General features: G+C 46.3%; 2 protein-coding genes across 2 annotated transcripts in view; one reads left to right on the plus strand and one right to left on the minus strand.

The window, feature by feature from the left end:
* The window catches only part of LOC142817881 (uncharacterized), a 219,502-nt gene that overhangs the window by 157,011 nt on the left and 39,790 nt on the right, over nt 1–22,701 (minus strand). Inside the window, exons 3-4 of the mRNA XM_075895814.1 lie at nt 10,259–10,417; nt 9,731–9,814 (exon numbers count right to left, since the gene is read on the minus strand). Coding sequence (XP_075751929.1) covers nt 9,731–9,814; nt 10,259–10,417 — 243 coding nt within the window. The remainder of the gene's footprint in view (nt 1–9,730; nt 9,815–10,258; nt 10,418–22,701) is intronic.
* Nucleotides 1–22,701, plus strand: part of LOC142817882 (scoloptoxin SSD976-like) — a 454,431-nt gene that overhangs the window by 133,598 nt on the left and 298,132 nt on the right. The window lies entirely within an intron of this gene.

Consider the following 22,701-nt stretch of genomic DNA (forward strand, 5'->3'; position numbering starts at 1 on the left):
GCTGAAAGTGGCCCACCTTGACTCGCGAGTGCAGAGATCGCAAGGGCCCTGCCGGCAACAGTCACCTTCTCGTACACTTTTCTTTCTTCAGGTTTACATTACAATAATTTCTAATAACATCACCTATACATATCTTGCCATCAGGTTTTCTGTTAGGTTTCAGTAACAAAATGTTTTACTTTCGTGTTACACCAATTCTTACGAAGTTGGGATCAGCCATATTTCGATTGCGACAGAGAGAGAAAAATAAATAAAAGGAAAAGACAGGGAGATTAACCTAGACGAACTGGTTTGCTACCCTGTACGGTGGTGGGGAAAAGGGCCGGAAAGAGGATAGCTATAGAGAGATTGCAATCTACGAGAAAGGCATGACCTTATTAAAAACACCACCTTCTTTGATAGACACATTACCATCTTCCTAATCCTAATGATGACCAAATTCTTGCGAACTTAAACGGCAAAATGAATATGATTCTTCACTAGCATTGCTTGCACGAATAGCTCAATCCTTGCACACTTACGGCGTTTACCTCTTACTGCGTAGGCTCAGTGACTCGCAGTGCCGTGGGTTGCAAAACTCTAGAGAACTTCCGAGAACTTCCGAGTCGGGATCTGCGCTGGCCAATTCTTCTAAAACAACTCATTCAATCAGTGCATCCCGTTAGGCAGCACTCACAAGGCACGGGCCACAACTATATTGTTAAAAACATGGCACGCGTGAAAAGTCCGAACAGCTGCCGCTTCTTGAATATTTATAAGTGCCGCAAGAACTCGACGAGACGCGTTGGATTCGCGCGGACAAAGTGACGTGCCATTTTTGCTGTTGTCACGACAGAACCTAGCAACACTACGGGTTTAACGCTCACTGGTCGATTTTTCTTGCGCAACTTTTGACAGTGACATGGCCGATCAATAAAATCGAGCAGCCGTGACAGTTCCTTGAATATGTGAGCACTGCGCCAACCTTGGCGATTGCAAAAGACTGGTGGGTTATTGCAATCAATATTTGCCACCTCACTGCCCCAACAGACAGGAGCCTGTTCTTGGGGGTCTCATGTGCAAGTGATGTTACTTAACGATGGTGCTGATCACTACAGACTTCACGGCAAAAGGCAGAGGTGGGGTCGAACGAGCCTTTTCAGAAAGACGTGGTGCGCAGACATATATGTGCACGCAGAAAAACTGACACACACAAACACACACACGCACACACACACACACACACACACACATATATATATATATATATTTATATATATATATATATGTATATATATATATATAGAGAGAGAGAGAGAGGTAAATTTCTCACAACTAGTTTCCGTATTCCGAGCAATCAGATCTGTGATTACGTCGAATGCATGGCACGTAAAGCCCGCTGATCATTCAGGAGCAGCTCCACAATGAAAAATTGAAGCAAGAGGTGCTACGGAACGACCGCTGGTATTTAGGACTATTGCTTACACATTGTTCGCAATGATAATGCTCTATGTTCGTAAAAGTCAAACACGTTCAACGTAAGTTAATAATACCTTGGGTTATACGTCCCGAAACCACGCAATGCTTATGAGATTATGAGAGACGCTGTAGTGAAGCGCTCGGAAACTTTTGACCGTCTGGTGTTCTTTAACTGTCCCTGACATCGTACAACACACAGGCCTCTACTGTTTCACCTCCATCTAATACCGGTGTCACACGGGCACTTTTAATCGCAATCAGGGTGATCCGGATGAGTTCTCTTGATCGCGACCAACTTCATGACCGCTGCTACACGGCCCAAGCTAATCCGCTTCAAGCTTGCATCAGATGAAATGCTCCAGGCGGCATTTGCGTGCCGTAAAACATGTCACTGATAAAACTCGACGCACAATATATCTATAGAGCCCTTTATCAGCAACGTTATTCGTGCAAGAACCACTCGAACGTCCAAAACTTTGCAGGCCACTGCGATAGTAATTTCATAAATCCATCACTCGTTGAAATTTTCCTAGCACTTACTTGTATTGCTGTGTGAGATTAATAACCTTCACTTTTTTTTTCTGATGGCCCCCGCTCGTAGCCGTGTTGTCGTAGCGAAGCGTCAATCTCGTTGCACGCGTCAGTGTTTCACTTCTGGCACCTCAAGTCTATTCAAGTCACTGCTGCCAGCGGTCAATTACTCTCAAGATCTCTTCATACAACCCCGAAGTGCGCGTACGTTGCGACGTAGTCGAAAGGCTTGCGACACTCATAATCAGTTCGCTTCTAGGTGTTCCAACAGCTCCGACGGAGCGAGATTTGAACTAGTAAGCGCTGAAGGCAACGGTCGACTGCTTGCCATCTGCTTGCCGTCTGCTCTCCCGTAACTACATGCGGTTGATGCGAATCCTAAACTATGCAATATTTTAGAGTTTGTTTCAAATAAAAAAGTTTAGAATTTGCTTTTTTATATACAGCTAGTTGTTTCAAAACGTTTTTATTGAGCTATTATGCTGGATTTTTTTTAATATGGTGCTTTCAACAAGCTCAGCTAGGGGGGTGCAAACGGCAGCAAAATCGCGATCTTTCGGGCAGATTCCGATGCTGGGATCACGATAGTCTTGATCCCGATAACGCCTGATCCTGATTAAAAGTGACCGTGTAGCAGCACCTTTTCTGGATCGTGATTAATCCGGATCGATACTGATCGCGATTAAAAGTGCCCGTCTGACACCGGTATGAATGGGATCGCCGTCACCGGGATCGAACCCGGGACCTTCGAATGAGCAGCTGAGCACAGTAGCCACTGTTCCATCGAGGTGGATGTTTTTCGAAAGTTCAACACGAGGAATACGTGAAAGACAAATTTATCTTCTGCGTGTACAAGGGTAGTAAAAATTTTGCGGTCTGGCATCTCAAGTAATCCTAGGGCATCGTGGCATGCGAACATTTGACCTCCCCTATACAAGTAAAAAAAACGAACTTGATGAATTTATTGTGTGAATTCACATATTTAAAAACCCGGCACGGACAACTTCAATCTTGATTAAAATAAAATGCTATTTTACTAGAATTCTAAGACAACAAAGTACATCAGAAACATTCGACAGATGATGCGAGAGCATGCTGCTGCGCAACAATATCGAATGGTTGTCCTAGCTATGACATCGTTTCAGTGTTACTAAGATGTTGAAGCGCTCAATTTGCGAGACCCCTTGACTATTGCGAGACCCCTTGGCGGGGAGCGTGTGCTGCAGCCGCTTTCCGAGCCCTCCGCTCTGCCACCTTGTCTTCGTCGTTCATAGCGAGGAGCACAAGTGCAGTGACTGCCGGTGAAAGAGGAAGTGCGCCATGGTCGAATACACGCAAGAGCACGAAAGGCAAGAGCACGCGCATTCGACGCATCGGAGTGGAGCGAGCGTCCCCAGCACCATCTAATGAGCAGTTCGAGTACAAGCAAAGCGAGCGCTATCTATTGAGCACCCCGATTATTAGCGGGTGGCTACGACGTGACGCGGGACTGACCCACACTCTAAAAAGCTTCGCTCCTAAAAAACTAGCAGTTCCGTGTACGAACACAACCGATCAGCAAAGCTCCTTGAAAATGGGACGCAGGCGACTATGTGCCTGATCTCGCGGTTGGCTTCCATGAAGACGACGGGGTGGGGAGCGTGTGCGGAGAGCGTTTGCTGAGCTTGGTGGCGCAAACAACTGAGCGAGTGAGTGTGGCGCTTGCATCGCAGACACCGCGCCTGCCTTCTCGCTGCACTGAGAGCGTGCACCTGTTGTTTCGCTCGGCGTGCTCTCCCGGTGCAGGAATCTTCTACGGCGACAGCTGCCAGGGCGGGGTACCGGCCTAAGTTACCTTGCAGACGACGTTTGACTAATGCCGACCAGTGCTGTGACTAGTCAGCCGAGAGGGCAAGTGCAGTCACCACCTGGCGGCTACCTGCGAAAGCATACCTCCAGGTGAATTTCTCCCTGTGTCATCTGCTAGCCACGCCGTGATTGAATGTGCATTTACGTCGTGCACGTCTTCAAAAGGTGGTTTGTTTCGTAGTGTTAGCGCCAGTTTAAGTGCTTGTACGTATGCTCAACGCTATGTACAGAAGCATTTGACCTTAGGATTTAGGATGTTGTAGGTTGCTCGATTGGTTGATTTATATGCGGGGCTTAACGTCCCAAAACCACCTTGTGATTATGAGAGACGTCGTAGTCGAAAGCCCGGGAAATTTCGACCGCTTGGGGTTTTTAAATGTGCACGTAAATCTGAGCACACAGGCCGACAGCAATTTCGCCTCCATCAAAAATGCAGCCGCCACTGCCGGAATTTGAGCCCGCACCTTGCGGTCAGCAGCCGAGTACCTTAGCCACTTGACCCTTCCAGCGGGGCGTTGTAGGTTGCTTGGCTGCACATGCACTCTATAATTGATTGACATGTGGGATTTAACGTTCCAAAACCACCATATGATCATGAGAGACGCCGTAGTGAAGGGCTCTGGAAATTTCGACCACCGGGGGTTCTTTAACGTGCACCCAAATGTGAGCACATGGGCCTACAACATTTTTGCCCCCATCGGAAACGCAGCCGACACAGCCGGGATTCGATCCCGCGACCTGCGGGTGAGCAGCCGAGTACCTTAGCCACTAGACCACCACAGCGGGGACATGCACTGTAATAAGATCAGTGGCTGCGTTTGTCGAGATTCTTGGGTATTGCCGTCAAACACCGCGCTCAACAGAATCATTTGAGTTTGATTGCTGTTTCTGCAGTTTAAGCAAATCATAGAGAACGCTTGGCATCGCCCAAATATCTATCTATCTAGCCTCTATCTATCTAGGCGCCTACGACATTTAGCTGTCCTGGCCGTTTCGATAATGGTATCAATACCAAACTTGGTATTACATAACATGACAGTAAGAGGAACATATTTTACTAGTCATACCATGAAAATCATGATGTTCATGAATGTCACTATTTATATTTTATGATACTGCAGCTCTTGCGGTGGTTTACTTCACATGGCATGTTGCAAAACTGGTATGGTACGACATGATTGCATGGCCAACACAAGCGAGAGACCCTAACATGAAATTCATGGCATGCGTATCATGTAAAAACATGATTACATGCCACGCTAACGATGCGCTTGCGGCTGTTTCGCTAGCGTCACAAATACCAAATTTGGTATTACGGTACGTGAATGGATGACGAAGCTATTTTACTAGTGCAAACATGATAATCATAACATGCTTGTCATGTAACAACCTGTCTACATGCCACACTCATAATGCGCTCGCGGCCGTTTCGCTAGCTTCAAATATGCCAAATTTGGTTTTACGTGATGCCAATGGATGATGATGGTAAGTGACTGGTGCAAACATAATAATCATGAGATACGTGTCATATGATATGTGATACCTTCTACCGAAAACGAGAAAACCACAAGTGGACATGGAGGAGCTCTAATGGTGAAAATAAGAACGAAATAGACTTTATAATGAGTGCACACCCAGGCATCGTGCAGGATGTGGAAGTGGTTGGCAAGGTACGATGCAGTGACCATAGAATGGCACAGTCTCGAATTCGCCTAGACTTGAGAAAGGAACAACTGAAACTGATACGCAAGAAGCCAATCAATGAGCTAGCATTGAGAGGTAAAGTACAGGAGTTCAGAGTCTCGCTTCAGGACAGGTACTCGGCTCTTAGTGAGGAAACCAACCTTAACATAGATACAATGAATGAGTATCTGACGAGTATTATTACGGAGTGTGCAGTGGAAGTTGGAAGCAGGGTAGTTAGACTGGACGCTGGCAAGCTTACCCAGGAAACGAAGAATCTCATTAAGAAGCGCCAAATCATGAAAGTCTCAAGTACAACAGACAAAATAGAACTGACAGAGCTTTCGAAGCTGATTATTAGGCGTAAGGTATGCGATGTAAGAAGGTATAAACTGGAGAGAATTGAACACGCTCTGAAAGTGTAGGAAGCGTCAAAGCAGTGAAGAGGAAACTTTCGATAGGCAAAAATCGAATGTATGCACTAAGGGACAAAGAAGGCAAAATAACTACCAATATGGATACGATAGTTAAAATAGCGGAGGAGTTTTACAGAGATCTGTACAGTAGCCAGGACTACCACGACTTTAATACTATAAGAACTAGCAGTAACCCAGATGACACCCCACCAGTAATGATAGAAGAAGTCAGAAAAGCTTTGGAGAGCATGCAAAGAGGCAAAGCTGCTGGTGAGGATCAGGTAGCATCAGATCTGCTGAAAGATGGAGGACATATTGTGTGAGCAAAACTAGCCACCCTGTTTACGAGGTGTCTTCTGACAGGAAGAGTACCAGAGTCTTGGAAGAACGCTAGCATCATCTTAATACATAACAAAAGAGATGACAAGGACTTGAAGAATTACAGGCCTATTAGCTTACTCTCTGTAGTATACAAGCTATTTACAAAGGTAATTGCTAACAGAGTAAAGAAAACATTAGAATTCAATCAACCAAAGGAACAAGCAGGATTTCGAACAGGCTACTCAACAATCAACCACATTCATATTATCAATCAGGAATAGAGAAATGCTCAGAATATAACCGACCACTATACATAGCCTTCATAGATTACGAGAAGGCGTTTGATTCAGTAGAAAGATCAGCCGTCATGCAGACACTGCGGAATCAAGGCGTTGATGAAGTATATAATAACATCCTAGAAGAAATCTATAGGGGATCAACTGCTACCATAGTGCTTCATAAAGAAAGCAACCGAATACCAATCAAGAAGGGTGCAAGGCAGGGGGACACAATCTCCCCAATGCTATTTACCGCGTGCTTACAGGAGGTTTTCAGAAGCCTAGAATGGGAACAGTTAGGGATAAGAGTTAACGGAGAGTACCTTTGTAACCTGCGCTTCGCCGATGACATTGCATTGCTGAGTAACTCAGAGGACGAATTGCAACTCATGATTACCGAGTTAGACAAGGAGAGCAGAAAGGTGGGTCTTAAAATGAATCTGCAGAAAACGTATAAGTAATGTACAATAACCTCGGAAAAGAGCAGCGCTTCGAGATAGGTAATAGTGCACTTCAAGTTGTAAAAGACTATGTCTACTTAGAGCAGGTAATAACCGCGGAGCCGAACCACTAGATTGAAGTAACTAGAAGAATAAGAATGGGGTGGAGCACATTTGGCAAGCACTCTCAAATTATGACAGGTAGATTGCCACTATCCCTCAAAAGGAAGGTATATAACAGCTGTATCTTGCCGGTACTTAGCTACGGAGCAGAAACCTGGAGACTTACAAAGAGGGTTAGGCTTAAATTGAGGATGACGCAGCGAGCAATGGAAAGAAAAATGGTGCGTGTAACCTTAAGAGAAAAGAAGAGAGCAGAGTGGATTAGGAAACAAACGGGAGTTAAGGATATCATAGCTGAAATCAAGAAGAAATGGACATGGGCCGGGCATGTAGCGCGTAGACAGGATAACCGCTGGTCGTTAAGGGTAACTAACTGGATTCCCAGAGAGGGCAAGTGGGTTAGGGGGAGACAAAAGGTGAGGTGGGCAGATGAGATTAAGAAGTTTGCGGGTATAAATTGGCAGCAGCAAGCACAGAAACGGGTTAACTGGCGGGACATGTGAGAGACCTTTGTCCTGCAGTGGACGTAGTCAGGCTGATGATGATGATGATGACGACGACAACGACGTGTCATATGAGAGCAGAACTACATGCCACAGTCAAGGCGCTCATACGTTTCGACATGACGCGGTGCGCACGCTCGCGGACCTTCATTTCGTCGCGTGACGCCGGCGTTGCCACGTCAGGCGCCGGTACTGCATATACTCGCAGGCGCGCGCCGTGCTGCGTTGCTTTGGCACATGCACGTTTCAGCGCGTCTGGTGACCGTTCGTCACGAAAAGAGAGAGACGCAGTGTTGTCTGAGTAACGCGTAGGCACAGAATAATGTTACTCTATGGCATTGGCACGAAATTCAGCATGTCGCATTTCACGCCGTTTGCCGTCGGGCCGCGCCGACGGACGCTGGTCGCGCTTGGCGTCAGGCGATAGAGTGCACCCGTTTCGCTAACGCAGCGTCGCTGTGCCCAGCGAGCACGCGCGTCAACGCTACATGGGGGGATATTGGGCCCTTCAGGATGCGCTCGCAGCCGTTTTGCTCGCTCCACATATACCGAATGTGGTGTTATGGGACATCAATGGATGGCGAAATATGTTAGGGGTGCAAACATGATAGTCAAGGCACGCGTGTCATGTAAGAACATCACAACATACCACGCTCATAGCGTGCTCGCGGTCGTTTCGCTAACTCCGCATTAGTAAACTTTGTATCACGTGACGTGAATAGATGACGAAGGTAAACGACACATTAAAACAAGATAACGATGACACGGAGGTCATTTATGGCATCATTTACCTCCACCTCATAACGTTGTTCTTATTTTAAAGTAACATGTAAACATTCCTTATTCATGCTTCGCATATGATCGATTACCAATCTGCGTGGTATCTGCAAATTTTTTTTATTAAAATGTATTTAAGGAGAGGTTCGTGCCTAGGTATGGGTGGCGCCAGCTACTGCTCTTCTCTCGGGCAACAGTCGACATAGCATATTAGGTAACACACACAAGGCTATACAAAGGTACGTATCACATTCATGCACTGAGTTCATACTTTCAATACAGAAATATGTCCACATCAGTGTTTCGACCATGCATGTTCTTGGGCGTGGGGCAATGGGGGGAGAAGGCAGGCGGAATATTTTTTGGTGGGGTTGGGAGCCTTCAGCTTTCCATACTTTCCGCTTGCGCCACATCTGAATAGTCCTGAAACGGTAAGGAAACACGCGGGCAGCAAACAGAGGCCGCAAATTTCAGCCTCTTGTTAAGCATCTGTACCGAGTACTTTAGCGGTGAATGAGCGCGTACCGGTTTAGAAAGGTGCTAATTCACTTGCTACGACACGTGGCCAACCTCGACTACAACAGCACTGCTATGGGAAAACGTCATACAGCGCGAAAACGCATAATGTCTCCAAGGGGGAGCATTGCTTCATTGGCACTACTTATAGTAATACTGAAGGTGTTTCGTGAATTGGTTCGGTAATGAAGAACGTACAGTCGCCGCCACTGTTAGGAGGCATGCAAAGTGGGTGACCGTGCTACCCGGAGCCCCACGACGGCCACCGTGCGAACTACTACGACGCAAGTGCAGTGGGCGCCACAGGCAGAGTTAGCTGCGCGTCATCTGCTACGTTGCTTCCCATTTCACCTCGAGCTGTGAAACCTAAGTCGGGCACGTCCAAGTGGGAGGCACCGTAGCCGACAAGGCACATCGAACTTCACCTCTGGCGTTTATTGCGCTTGCGCCGCAATATTTCGCGCGGCGCCCACTTGGCCCGACAAGAGCGGCCACGCGTACCACGTTTCCTCTAACATTGGCCGTGACTGTACTAATATTGCCGGCAAGCTACACTCAACGCGTTTTATTAGTTGACAATGGGCTCAAAGAGCCCACAGTGAAGTGCCGTTATGTGTATCTGTAGACGCGCCGCCAACCGCTTATTCACACTACCCATGGTACCAGCTCTAATACGATGTCATGACAAATAACAATGTTTCAAGTAGTGCTCACGCACTACCGGAGGACAAGGCATTTAATTACGATGTTTCTCCGTCAACAATATAGTTTTCGCTGTCTCTGCCGATCTCCGTGACTACAATATACGACCGCGCAGTATTGCGAATCAGACTCACCGCATTTTCCAGACTTTTTTTCACGGTCCTCATCAGGCCGTTTCTGGAAGTAGTCTTCGATGAACTTCTTCAGGTTCTCGTCCCCTGTGGAGTAAAATTTTGTATTTATCTCTTAGAGCCCGTCGTTCATTTTGAGGATAGGCTTACGTTGAGGCACATGACTTACAGTAGCACTACTGCATCGAAACGTCTGAATGGTCATACTGAGAGTTCGTGTAAAGGGCGCGTTTATTACGTTGTCCCCCACATCTCACCAATGAGTGTGAAGCAAACGCAATACTTGCGGCGGCGTTTATTTGGCACTGTATATTTTACTAGGCTTTCACTTTAACCTGGAGTTCGAGTGCACATTCCTTATGGATGCATAAAAAAACGAACAAAGAATGCACCATGTGAACGCTGCTTACACCCCGTTTGCAAAATTTTATGTGCGTGGCTGTAAAGGACAATCAGTTCTTAACGTTTGTGCACACAACCAAACCTCAGTGCTTTCTTACATTACGGCATATAATGCTGTTCTATACCTACCGCATGCTTTTTCGTCGGAGCCCTCCGGGCAATCCCGCTGTCCGTCGCATATGAACTCGCGTCGTACGCAGTGCCTCCTCGCTTCACTGCAAGGAAAGTGGCCCTCGGGACAGGTGTGCTTGGTGGCTTTGCCAACCGTAGCAGCGGACGAGCATAGCACTGCAAGTAAGATATGTCTGATTGATTGACTGATTGATTTATTGATTTCATACGAGGATGTCTCGGATACAAGGGCAAAAAGCAAATGCGTTCTGCGTGACGGGACTACAGAACACGATGGCGTGCAGTCAGCCTGCAGTGACGGAATAGGGGAAATTATGTACGCTGAACACATGCATAAAAATGTTTTATGTAAAGTGATGTCAAAAAGTGCATAATTTTATACCCATTCAGGCAAATTTGTGCAGTTACAAATAACTCATGACCTTGTGCATCTTGGCAAGCTCAGCGGAACAAAACGGAAAAGGAACGAACACGTAAGCACCACTAGCGCTAGTCAGCGACTGAAAGTTTACTGACATAAAACGACGAAAATTTGCTGACGTGACCACAAAATGCTAATACATATACAAGCCATGTAACATTTATGGCAAAATAGGTGTGCGGGAATTAGTTAGCGGGTTTGAAACCAGGTTTGCCTGATTTTACTATTGTTTGTCCTAATATACCCAGACGAAATTAAGTCTAAGCCTATTTACCACTTTGGTGTCACTTTCGGTTTCATTTTGGAACGACCAGTAAGCGCTCAGTGATTGCGATATATTCGCCTGTGGGAAAGCACACAAATGGCTTTGTATCTGTACTTTATTGAAGGTTATAGAGGATTGAGCCTCCGTTTTAAGCCACGTCCTTGAACTACTCGGCAGACAGACGTACTGACGTGCTCCGCGCGCCTAGGAAATAGAAGGCAATATTCGAAATCTATTTGAGAGCATCCTCTACTAAAACTTGTTTGGTTCAGCATTAATACAATCCAGAATGTTGTGCTCACTAGATGACCTACAGCGGCGGATGCTTGTGGGTCTTTCTGCGACATTAACCATTGTTCGGTTCTCACGCGCCAAAATGACGGCATGGTCATTAGGAACACGGTAGTCGAGCGCTGAGGAAGTTTCGAATCCCCGGGGTTCCTTAATGCGCACTGATGTCGCGCGGCACACTGCGCCAGAAGAATTTTCACCCTCATCGAGAATGCGGCCGCTGCGGCCTTGCTGAACCTCGAGCACTTTGTCTAAAATGAGCTCGTCGTAGCCTCAAGAAAATGAAAAAAACGTTGTTTTTAAATGCCAAGCATTTTTGAGCGAACTTCGGCAACATCGAGCGTATCTATCTATCTATTTATCTAGCCACCTACGACTTTCAAATACGAAACATTTCTTAGCGAACTTCAGATTTTGAGTGCATCTATCTATCTATCTATCTATCTATCTATCTATCTATCTATCTATCTATCTATCTATCTATCTATCTATCTATCTATCTATCTATCTATCTATCTATCTATCTATCTATCTATCTATCTATCTATCTATCTATCTATTATCTATCTATCTATCTATCTATCTATCATGATATCTATCTATCTATCATCTAACTAAAAAAGAGACCTTGGCATGCAGCGTCAGCACTCTCTACGCACCATAGTCAGCCAACGCGTTAAAAATATTTTCTTTGATTTCGAAGTTTTCATCGCTGAGCACCAGCAGGTCAGCGCCATTGCAATGGACATTATCCTGATGACTCAATGCAGTTCTACTGAGTTGGCAATCTCTGCGCCTCGCATGCAGCCTAAAGCAGAGAAATTACCGTCAGCGTTGCTGGAGACAATGTACTCGTTGTTTACGTGTATTTATTGAACAGACGGCAGATCTGATGCTAGTACGGCGCGAATTGCTGTTTTTCCGTGACGTCACACTGCCATGACACATTATCAAGAAGGCGCTTTTTTGAAATCGAAACCGAAAATGCCTTTTTAATGTAGCGGAATTTCAAGAAAATTACACCATCTGCCGCTAAAAGGAATAATGTGTAGATGCGAAGCAGTGGGCGCTAACGCTTACACTGGTGGTGGCCTTGACACTGGTGGTCATCGCGTCGTTGCACAGGAGAAAAACCTGGGGAGGCACAAAGCACGCTGTGATTAACCGGTGTTTCCTACCGGAACATGCCAATCGCTGCTAATGAGCGGTGAGAGACTGAAGACTCCGATCGCATGCAGAGACCCGCAGCCCGCTTTTAGTTTGCGTGCACGCATGGAATTTTTATTGTTCAAGAACGCACGGAAAAAATCCCCCACCGGCACTACCTTAGAGCTCAAGATCCAGTGCCTATGCGTACGGAATTGCTAGTAAGCGGTAGTGGTGCGTGAGCAGTCGTTTTTTGGGGGGCTTAAGGTGTGGGTCAGCCGTTAGACAGTCCTGCGTCACGTCGTAGCAACGCGGTAGTCGTAGCGAACTGCTAATACCATAGAGTTTTCTAAAATTACCTAGAGGGGACTCTGGTGCTGCGATCGCTGCCCCGCCGCGGTGGTCTAGTGGCTAAGGTACTCGGCTGCTGACCCGCAGGTCGCGGGTTCAAATCCCGGCTGCGGCGGCTGCATTTCCGATGGAGGCGGAAATGTCGAGGCCCGTGTGCTCAGATTTGGGTGCACGTTAAAGAACCCCAGGTGGTCAAAATTTCCGGAGCCCTCCACTACGGCGTCTCTCATAATCATTTGGTGGTTTTGGGACGTTAAACCCCACAAATCAATCGTTCAGCGACCATGGGAATGATGGGTAGTACACGCATTTGCCTAGTCTTCATACTTGCCGGCGGCAAATCGTACTTGCGGCTTCATTTATTGCTGGTTGCGGTTTTGTTTTGAAGGGAAGTACGAGCCCTTTTTAACTTTGTGACCCGATTCGAAATGGTAAGCTTAAAAGAATAAGGTTGTGAAGCGCAAACGGTGAACATTTGCTAATTTATGTTTTCGTGAAAAAACAGCTCCAAGCCACACGAACACACACGGAGCCAGAAGCAGGTCAGAAGTACGAAAATTAGACAAATATGTGTACTATCCATCATTCCCATGCTCGCTGAAGCGCCATGCGTTGCAGCTCCCATAGACACTAGCGCCAGAGTTCCCTCTAGTGTATATTAGGAAACTCTAAGGCTAATACTCGGAGTGCTCACTAGACGTCGATGCGGCGATCGCTCTACTAAGGTCCCTAGATGAAACAAGTGTCCAAGGTAGCGACGCCTTTACCTTTCCCCCTCGCCTATGTCCCTAGGACGCCCCCTAGAAAGTTCAAAACTTTCATCTAAAAGCGAATCTTTGGGTACAGTTGCTATGGTCAATAGATGAAACAAAATAAAACAAAACAAATGAAACAAAATAGAACGAAATGAGCCGTAGAGTAAGAGAGCAAGCGGGATGTGTGTTACTCAACTGGCAACGTTCTGTGGTTCTATATTTTACACCACTAGCCAATGCATCTCGCGTCGTTCATCGTAGTTCGTACAGTTCTCCGAATGTGTTTTGTTCGTGCTGTGACACAATGAACGCGATTCTTGCTGGATCCTGTCAGTGACCACAAGGTGTGACGTTGTGACGAGTGATTACAGACGACTTGTGAACACGCAAGAAAAATCTACGGCCAGACTGGTACAAACGCTTCACTAGCAGCCCTGCGATGAGGGTTTTTTTAAATGTGCCTATTTGGACAATCATGATGCCACGTGATTCTGATGCGGTGCTCGGAACTTTCTGAAAAGTGAGTTCTATTGGTGAGGTGTCTCGAAGCAGCGCGTTTCGGCTCAGGCGTGAACTGGTCAAGCGGGAAATGTTTCTGAAGGTGCGTTGCTTACAAACTCCAGCTGCTCTGTATACGTGCATACACACAAGCTTTTGTACCAACTGGCATGCACTTGATATGCATTAGACGTGCGCCTGGCGTTTCAATAAAAGGAGGAGGAGGAGGAATAAATGAGGAAGGACAGGGAGGTTAGCCAGTTCTCAGACCGGCTGGCTACCCTGTACTGGGGAAGGGGGTAAGGGGGATAAAGGATGAGAGAAAAGAGACGTTGTAAAAACAAGAGAGAAGGTCATCAGACGATCCACGACGCTGTTTACAGTCTGTCTCTAAGACCACTTGGCCGCAGAAAGCGCAACAACGCTCTCAGTGCCTTGCGTGCAGAGGACGGTCTCGGCCAGTGTCCTAATACCCTTTCTTCCGACAATTGGCGATTGTCTATTCTATCTAAAGCTTTTGACAGTTCTTTTCTTGGCACGCTAAAGCGGGGACACTCGCAGAGAAGATGGGAGAAAGTCTCTGCGCAGCCACAGTTGTCACATGTCGGGCTTCTGGTCATTCCGATTCGAAACGAATAAGCATTCGTAAAGGCCACCCCAATCCACAGACGGCACAAAAGTGTCTCCTCTGCTCTGGTTATTCCTGATGGAAGACGGAGCTGTAGGTGTGGGTACAAATTATGAAGGCGGACGTTGGTGAATGTTGGTGAATTCCACTGAGCGAGTGTCAGTTCTCGTGCAAGTGATCGAAGCCTTGCAGCGGCGTCCGTTCTTGATAATGGTATAGCTACGCAAGGGGCATCATCATGAGCAGTTCGGGCTGCTTCATCTGCACGGTCGTTTCCATCAATGCTGCAGTGACCTGGTATCCATTGATACGCTATGTCATGTTGTTTCTCTATAGCGCGGTGCGGTGATGAAGCAGTCGTATTTCAGCAATTAGCTGTTCGTTTGGTCCATGACGATATGGCGAGGCAATGCCCTGGAGAGCTGCTTTGGAGTCGGAGAATATTGACCATGTCTGTTGTGGTTCTTCAACTAGGAACTCCAGAGCGGCACGAATGGCGGCGAGTTCTGCCGCCGTGGATGATGTCAGATGCGAGGTCCTGAACTTTATCGTGATGGATTTCTCCGGAATTTCCACTGCGCCTGTTGAACTCGTTGAAGTGACCGACCCATCCGTGTAAATGCGAATGCGTCATCTTTGTTTCTCATGCAGAAACAGTAATGTTGTTTGTTTTAGGGCCAAATTTGACAAATTTTTCTTCTTTTGCATTCCGGGGATGGTTATCAGGGCTTCCAGTGGACGTAGACACCACAATAGTAACGACGGTCTTGCTGCGTGCGTGAAGTTCGTGGGAATCACCGTGCGATGTGGGGCAATAATAGAGCAGAACGCAGAGCATGGCCTGGAAGTTGGAAGGGAGGCGAGGTGATGCGATTGAATCCGGGTGGCATGTCTTATGTGCGTTCTTAAAGCATCGACACGAATGTAGGTTGTGATAGGGTGTTCATGAGCGATTGCGACAGCCGCTGCTGAGGATGCGCATCTCGGCAGCCCGAGGCATATTCTCAGTGCCTGAGCTTGTAATGACTGGAGGACGTGTACGTTTGTTATGCGGGCCTTGCCAAGCACAGGTAGGCTGTAGCGCATGAAGCCAAGAAAAAGTGCAGCATACCGGCAAGTAAACTCGCCTCGCAGATCCGCGCCGACGTAAGTTGACTGAGTTGCACGAAAGCATTGGCGTGAAATGTTTCATAGCTATACTTCACGGTGTGCTTCATATCGAATAGCACAAGGTAAGTTGAAAAGAGCGAAACCGTTTTCTGCTGTTTTACGGCAACGCAGCATTGTTGAAAAACGCGGATATTGCATTTAGGGCCAAACCTCATAAGCGCGAAAATGCACGCGACAGCGATGAGCGACGCTATGAGCGACGAAACAGGGCGTTCGCGCGACGTGTCGCGTGCTCGTTTTCGCGCGATCGCTTGGTTCTCCAGATTTGGAAACCGTCGCTCATCGCCCGGAAGTGCTGGGCTCAAGCAGCCAATAGCGAAATACCGGAAAAGACAAAGACTACATAGGTGCACGTGACCCTGCCCGAGTCACGTATGTGCAACATGAAATAACGCAATGTTTATTACGCATGTGCATATAAAAAAGTGCTGCAAGGCAATAATAAACACTTTCCGTTTCATTACACAACAATATATCTTATTTTTAAATCGCATACCGCTCGCTACGCGGTTTTCTTGGTGCGAGTAGACGGCCTCATGCCAGCAACAGTGGAATTCGCTCGCCGAAGCCGTCGCGTGAATGAGGTTTGCCTCCGCTAGCGACTGATCGCGCGAAGCCGATCTACGTTGCGTCGCTTGTCGCTGTCGCGTGCATTTTCGCGCTTATGAGGTTTGGCCTTTAACGAGCACCGCGAAACAATTTTGGTCAACTTGGAGCACACTGAAACGCTTCTCCTTTTCAGTCAACGCCTCCTAGAAAAAAATGACAGCATATCCACGGGGTGAATGATGGAGAGTGGCGCGAATCATTCGTCCGTTCATTCGTTCTTGCTTCCGTTCATCCATGAGTCCGTCTGTGTGACCGTCCATGCGTCCATCCGCCCGTCCGTGTGTGCATCCGTTCATGCGTCCGCACGTCCATCCGTGCGTCCGTTCCTGCGTTCGTCCATGCATCCGCCCCTGCGTCCGTCTATGCGTCCATCCATCCGTGCAGCCATCCACGCGTCCGTTCATGCATCTGTCTGTGTGTCGGTTCGTCTATCTAGTCAACACTCCAAGTACCACCATCTCGCAACTTTTCATCATGTATTCCGCATATAGAAGCACCGCCATCCGGCGGACATTCCAAGGACTAAACGAGAGGTGGCACACGCACGCTTCATAAGGCTTGCGCTTCGTGTCTATTTCCCACCTTTAACCACCTCGATTTCATGGTATATACTAGTTCACTGTATTCATGGCACTGCGGCCCAACGCTCGCTGAGCCTTTCTAAAACCGAGGAGGTTTTCTCCACTTCCAGGAAAACGATATCTTGAAGGAATACGAGCACAATGTTCACGGTGAAGTAGTTTTCATACCGCGTGAACAAAAGTAACTTTCAGTTTGTTTGTTGTAGCGTTCAATAAATTGTGTTCAATAAGACTTTGCTGAAATCATTGTATTTTGCATTTTATAGCCTTATAAGGGACACGCATTTATTGAATACGTGTGGTATTTCTCTTCAAAAAACGTTCGGATTGTAAATTTGAGTTATCTGGAACGAACAAGTTGTTCTAGGCTTTACACTTCCAATGTCTACAGCAGCATCAAATGAATGTGGTGTGTGCCTCATCATATAACAATAACTAAGGGTATACGATTACGAGGAACATCGTGTTGAGGAACTTTGAAAATTTTGGTCACCTGTGGTTTCTCTAACATGCAGCTGAATTCAAGTGCATACTCCTCTAGCATTTACTCCTAAGGCCACTGCAACGATTCTTTAATATATATGGTTGAATTTTAAAGAACAAGAACGCAATACGGCTTAATTAACACAATGCCTGCAAGATTCAGGCATCGCATTCGCATCTCCGACATGTGGCACCGCATTATCCACAGAACTGGTGCTTTAATTGCCCACTCGTAATAACCTTAGTGCACTATCACTGAAAATAACTTCTGCAACAACAAATTAAGGGCAAGAACTCCTTTTACCACTGTGCATAGGATCCATTACGTCGCGATGACCGGTCAAATGGCATCGGAAGCGCCACCTAGGAAGCGAGAAACGAAAGGGGCCGCGTTTCGCCGCCTCGTCCCAGCGAAGTTTGCAAACTGAAGAAGAATCTAGCAACCTTGCATGCGTGCTCGTTTTGAAACTTTTGCATATTAATAAATAACACCACCAGCTGTTCGCAAGATCACGTGCAAGAAATGCACCAATCACAGACGCGGATGGCAGAGAAAAAGAGAAGTAATCGATAGAGTGGGGAGGACTGCTTGAGAACAATGAGTGACGCTACCTTGGAAACTTGTTTCATCTAGGGACCTTGCACTCTACCATTACTCGAATTGCTCGTTAGAGGGCGCTGCCTGCTTCACTCCACTTCGAAGCGTTGGAAACGCGTGCTCTTGCCTTTCCTGCTCTGGCGTGCGTCTGCTCTTGGCGCAGTTCCTTTCTTGCCGGCAGTCACTGCGATTGTGCGCCTCGCAATGTACGACGAAAACAAGGCGGCGGAGTGGAGGGCTCGGAAAGCGGCTGCAGCACGTGCTCGCCGTGAAGAGCTCTCGAAACGGCTGCTCAACGTGCACGAGCGGATCCCGAGCTGAGAGCCCGCGAAGCTGCGGTGAAGCGTACGCAAAGACAAGCGAATCTCGAGGCGGCGTATAGACACTGTAATCGTCAAGCGTTCGATTATTCCCTCTGTGGATATGCTGCGCTTTTTTTTTTGAATCTGGAAACCCGCTGGCACAAGCTGCTTGCGTTGCATTGTGAGGCGAGAGAGGCGAGGAGCGTATGAGGGAGAGTGGGAGTGGATGCGCATGCGTTGCACGCTGGATTAAGCTCCTAAGGTGCTTCGCATCTGAAATATATGCGATGTATTCTCAGGCACCATGGTACCAATTCTAGGGTTCTGGAAACTTGTGTTTTTTTAAAGTAACAATCCCAAAATTACAAAAATTTGTGTCAGTACTGCGTTAAAAATGGTGTGCTAACAGACCTGTCACCACGCTTCCCTCAAGCCTTAAATTTCATCTCTGTACTTCCTTAAAAAATAACAGGGCCTGGCACGAATTTCAGCGTGCACCCGCATCATCAGCTGTCCTCTGTTAAAAAACATCCGGGGTTATTCCTAATTTACAGCTCGTACTCTCTAGTCCTACTTCTCGTCTGCAAAAACACTTTTTTTCATATGCAACGTTAGCCTCGCATGCTTTGAAACAAGCAGGGTCCTCTTTATCACACTTCACGGTGTTTATTACATCAGGGGACATAATTTTACCAGCTAAAACGAGCAAAGCTATCAAAATATAAGTTTTTAAGGGATGTGGAAATATTGTGATTAGAAGCAGACTTTATGTTTTACAACAGGCATAGTTACTGCTTCATTTGAGCTTCCACTCAACTTCTAGAACGTGTAGATTGGTTAGGTGGGGAGCTGCTTCAACAGTTGGGCTAGAAACACGTTCTAGCAAAATGCCGGAGGTCGTTTGGACGAACACTCCAGATGATGTTTGGGCACACTAAGAATTCGCACCTACGACTTTTCCTAGGCAAGTTTGTAAGAAAAACAGTTCTTTAGACTTAATCGAATCCAGGCAAAAAGTGCGTTAGCAGCCGTTCGCAACACTTGACGTTAAAAATATTACCTTCTTGGAAGTACGTGTATAGTTCCACAATTTCCGGCGCAGTACCCAGCCCTTTAGGCACTGTTATGGTTTGCCTTTCTGTTAGATACCGGTATCTTTACTGGAGGCAGTTCCCTGATATATAAGTATTGCTATGGTTATTTATTTTCATTTCTTGATACACCTTGTGTTTTACTAATGCGACGCACAGGTTTCAGCTAGCATTTCTTCTCGTCAGGTAGAACCCTTGTTTTGCTCTGTTGGCCACTTTCTTCAATCTAAGACTTTGTAGCGGCATGTCCACCGTGTTGGCCAAATGTCGTTTCTTTTCTGTTAACGTTGTTCATCCTCCCCCCGTCCACCCGTTTTTTTTTCTTCAGGCGAGGCTTGACACACGAGAGTAAAATTGATTCATCATAAGCACATACCACACTTGTTGAAACGCATACATAAGGATTTTCCAGAAATAAAATGGAGCACATCAGCTGTGCCCAAGCTATATATGCAAAAGTGAATGCTAACACGCTCCATCAGAGAAGTGCCACTATATTTTTATGTGGGAATGTGCCAAAAGATAGTGCTGAGATTTCTGTATAAAAATGAAGAACCACTTCACTCATGGAGCGCACTGGCGTTCACTTTTTTGTAGCTTGGCCACAGCTCGCATGCTCTGTTTCAAGGGCGAAGCTCCTAAAGCCCTTGGTATGCCCTTCTGCTGTGACCGGATCGTGTACGCCTAGTTAATGGATGACAAAACAGGTGCCGCTAGTGCGAGTGAAATACGGATGCACGGACCAACAGACAAACAAGTCCGTGGTTTAGCGATAAAAACCCTCCATAGCTTCGCCCGACTGATCATCATTCACTCCGTATATAAGCTGCGATTTTTTTTTTGAAATGCGAAGCATCTCTTGGCAAACTTGGGCGACTTTGGCCGTATCTATCTATCTATCTATCTATCTATCTATCTATCTATCTATCTATCTATCTATCTATCTATCTATCTATCTATCTATCTATCTATCTATCTATCTATCTATCTATCTATCTATCTATCTATCTATCTATCTATCTATCTATCTATCTATCTATCTATCTATCTATCTATCTATCTATCTATCTATCTATCTATCTAAAGATATATCTATCTATCTATCTATCTATCTAGCCACCTACAACTTCTAACTCTCCTCGCCCTTTTGGATAATGGCATCGATACCAAACTTGGTATGATACAAGATTACTGTATGACAAACATAACTGACTCGTCATAACATAAAAGTCATGGTATGTATGTCATAAATGTCATGATTTACATGTCATCGTCTTGCTGCTCTTGCGGTAGTTTCATTCACATGATATGTTGCAAAACTGGTATGCTTTGACACGAGTGCATGGCGAACACAAGTGACAGACCCTAACAACAAAATCATGACATGCGTGTCATGTAACAACGTGACTAAATTCCACATTCATGATGTGCTCGTGGCCGTTTCGCTAGCTTTGCATATACCCGATTTGGTATATGCATATGTCTGTGTTTCGCTAGCTTTGCATATACCCCACTGCGCAAAACTGTCCCTCCCCTCTCTCTCACCTTACAAGGCCGACGGAAGCAGCGTCTGCTAGTTTCTCTATGGAGTGAATGATGATGTGTGTGGCAGAACTTCGGAGAGTTTTATCGTTGAACTGTTATTCGTCCGTCCATCCGCCCGTTCGTTGGCCACATATGTCTGTCTGTGTAGTTGTCCACCAAGAAGGTTTTAAACCTCCTTTGTGTACAATTTAAGTACCGCCGTCTTGAATTTTTTCATCACATTTTCATCATGTATACTAGTACCGCCATTTAGCGGACCTTCCAAGAACTAAACGAGAGGTGGCTAGCATCTACATAAATCGATTAGTCATGACCAACGGCTTAAAAAACTTCGCCCCTCAAAAAAAAAAAAAAAATGTCAGACTCACGTATAGTGAGAATCAATGATATGCGAACTACGAATGACAAAGGTAGATATGTCACTTCAATATCAGCACAACGTTACAAGGCGGACGAACGTAGTACACACTAAACACAAGTCGAAATGTTATGCGCACTCACGTATCTAGAGAAAATGCAAGTATGATGTTTATAGTCACGTAACGACTTCCCCACTGACGTTTGCAATACCAGCACCAGCCTTGGTAGCCAAGTAAACTATGCCCTGCATGACCCCCATGTCATGATTATCATGTTTGCGCCTGGCAATCAGGTTCGTCGTTCATTGACGTCGTGTAATACCAAATTCGGTGTATGTAAAGTTAGTGAAATAGCCATGACTGCGCTATGAGCTAAGCATGTAGTCATGTTTTACATGACACGCGTGTGAGGATTATCATTTTTGCACCCGTACCTGTCATTTACCTCCGTTGTCCGTTCGCATCACAACTACTACTACAAACATCGCGGATGCACGACCCACGGCTTAAGGAGCTTGGCTTCTAAGACAAGTGCCAGGCCTGCACGGAAGGCGCAGCGCAGTCACAGTGAAAGCAGAATAGCGTTCTTTCAGAGCCGTTGCTAAGCACTCATTGGGTGACTGCTGCAAGCACACTTCCTTGATATTCATTACGACAACATTAATATGAATTTTTGGGTATTAGGCCGGCGTTCGCTATGCTATTTTTTGTCATTGTTCTCATAAAGTGCTCCCCACGGTCTTCATGCCACGGCCGCCGCAGAGCAAGCTCGGAGCAAGCTCATCTGCCCGAGAACCTCGGGCCGTCCTGCACAGCACCGCATGACGGAGATCTTTATAGTATAATTTCAGTAATTCGTTGAACGTTGAATGCTCGTAGAAATTGTTATTACGAAAAAAATAGCGTTCTGTTCTCTGTAGTATGCTTTTAGAGACGAAGCTGCTTGCACTGTGGCTCAGTACATCCTCCATAGTAGCCACCCGTTACTTCTCACAATGTATACACTAAATGGTGCTACGCTGTTGCAGCACGTAGAGTGCCTCGACGGGCACGCACATCGAGGCTACCTGACAGTGCGTGAAGTGATCACTAGATGCAGTGGATGCGTGTTATGCGTGGTTTAGTTTGATCGGAGTTTGATCGGAGGGTGGACGAACAGATGACGCTGAGCTGAGAGTCCGCGAAGCTTCGATAATCATTCACTTTGTGGATATGGTGAGATTTATTTATTTATTATATGAATATTTATTCAGATACCCACAGCACCTACGGTCAACATTACCTAAAAAATTACAGGAACGACTCAACCAGGTGTAACAGCTCACTGCCAGGGGCGTAAATAGCGAT

This window comes from Rhipicephalus microplus, chromosome 5, assembly GCF_043290135.1.
Source record: "Rhipicephalus microplus isolate Deutch F79 chromosome 5, USDA_Rmic, whole genome shotgun sequence".
Lineage (NCBI taxonomy): Eukaryota > Metazoa > Arthropoda > Arachnida > Ixodida > Ixodidae > Rhipicephalus > Rhipicephalus microplus.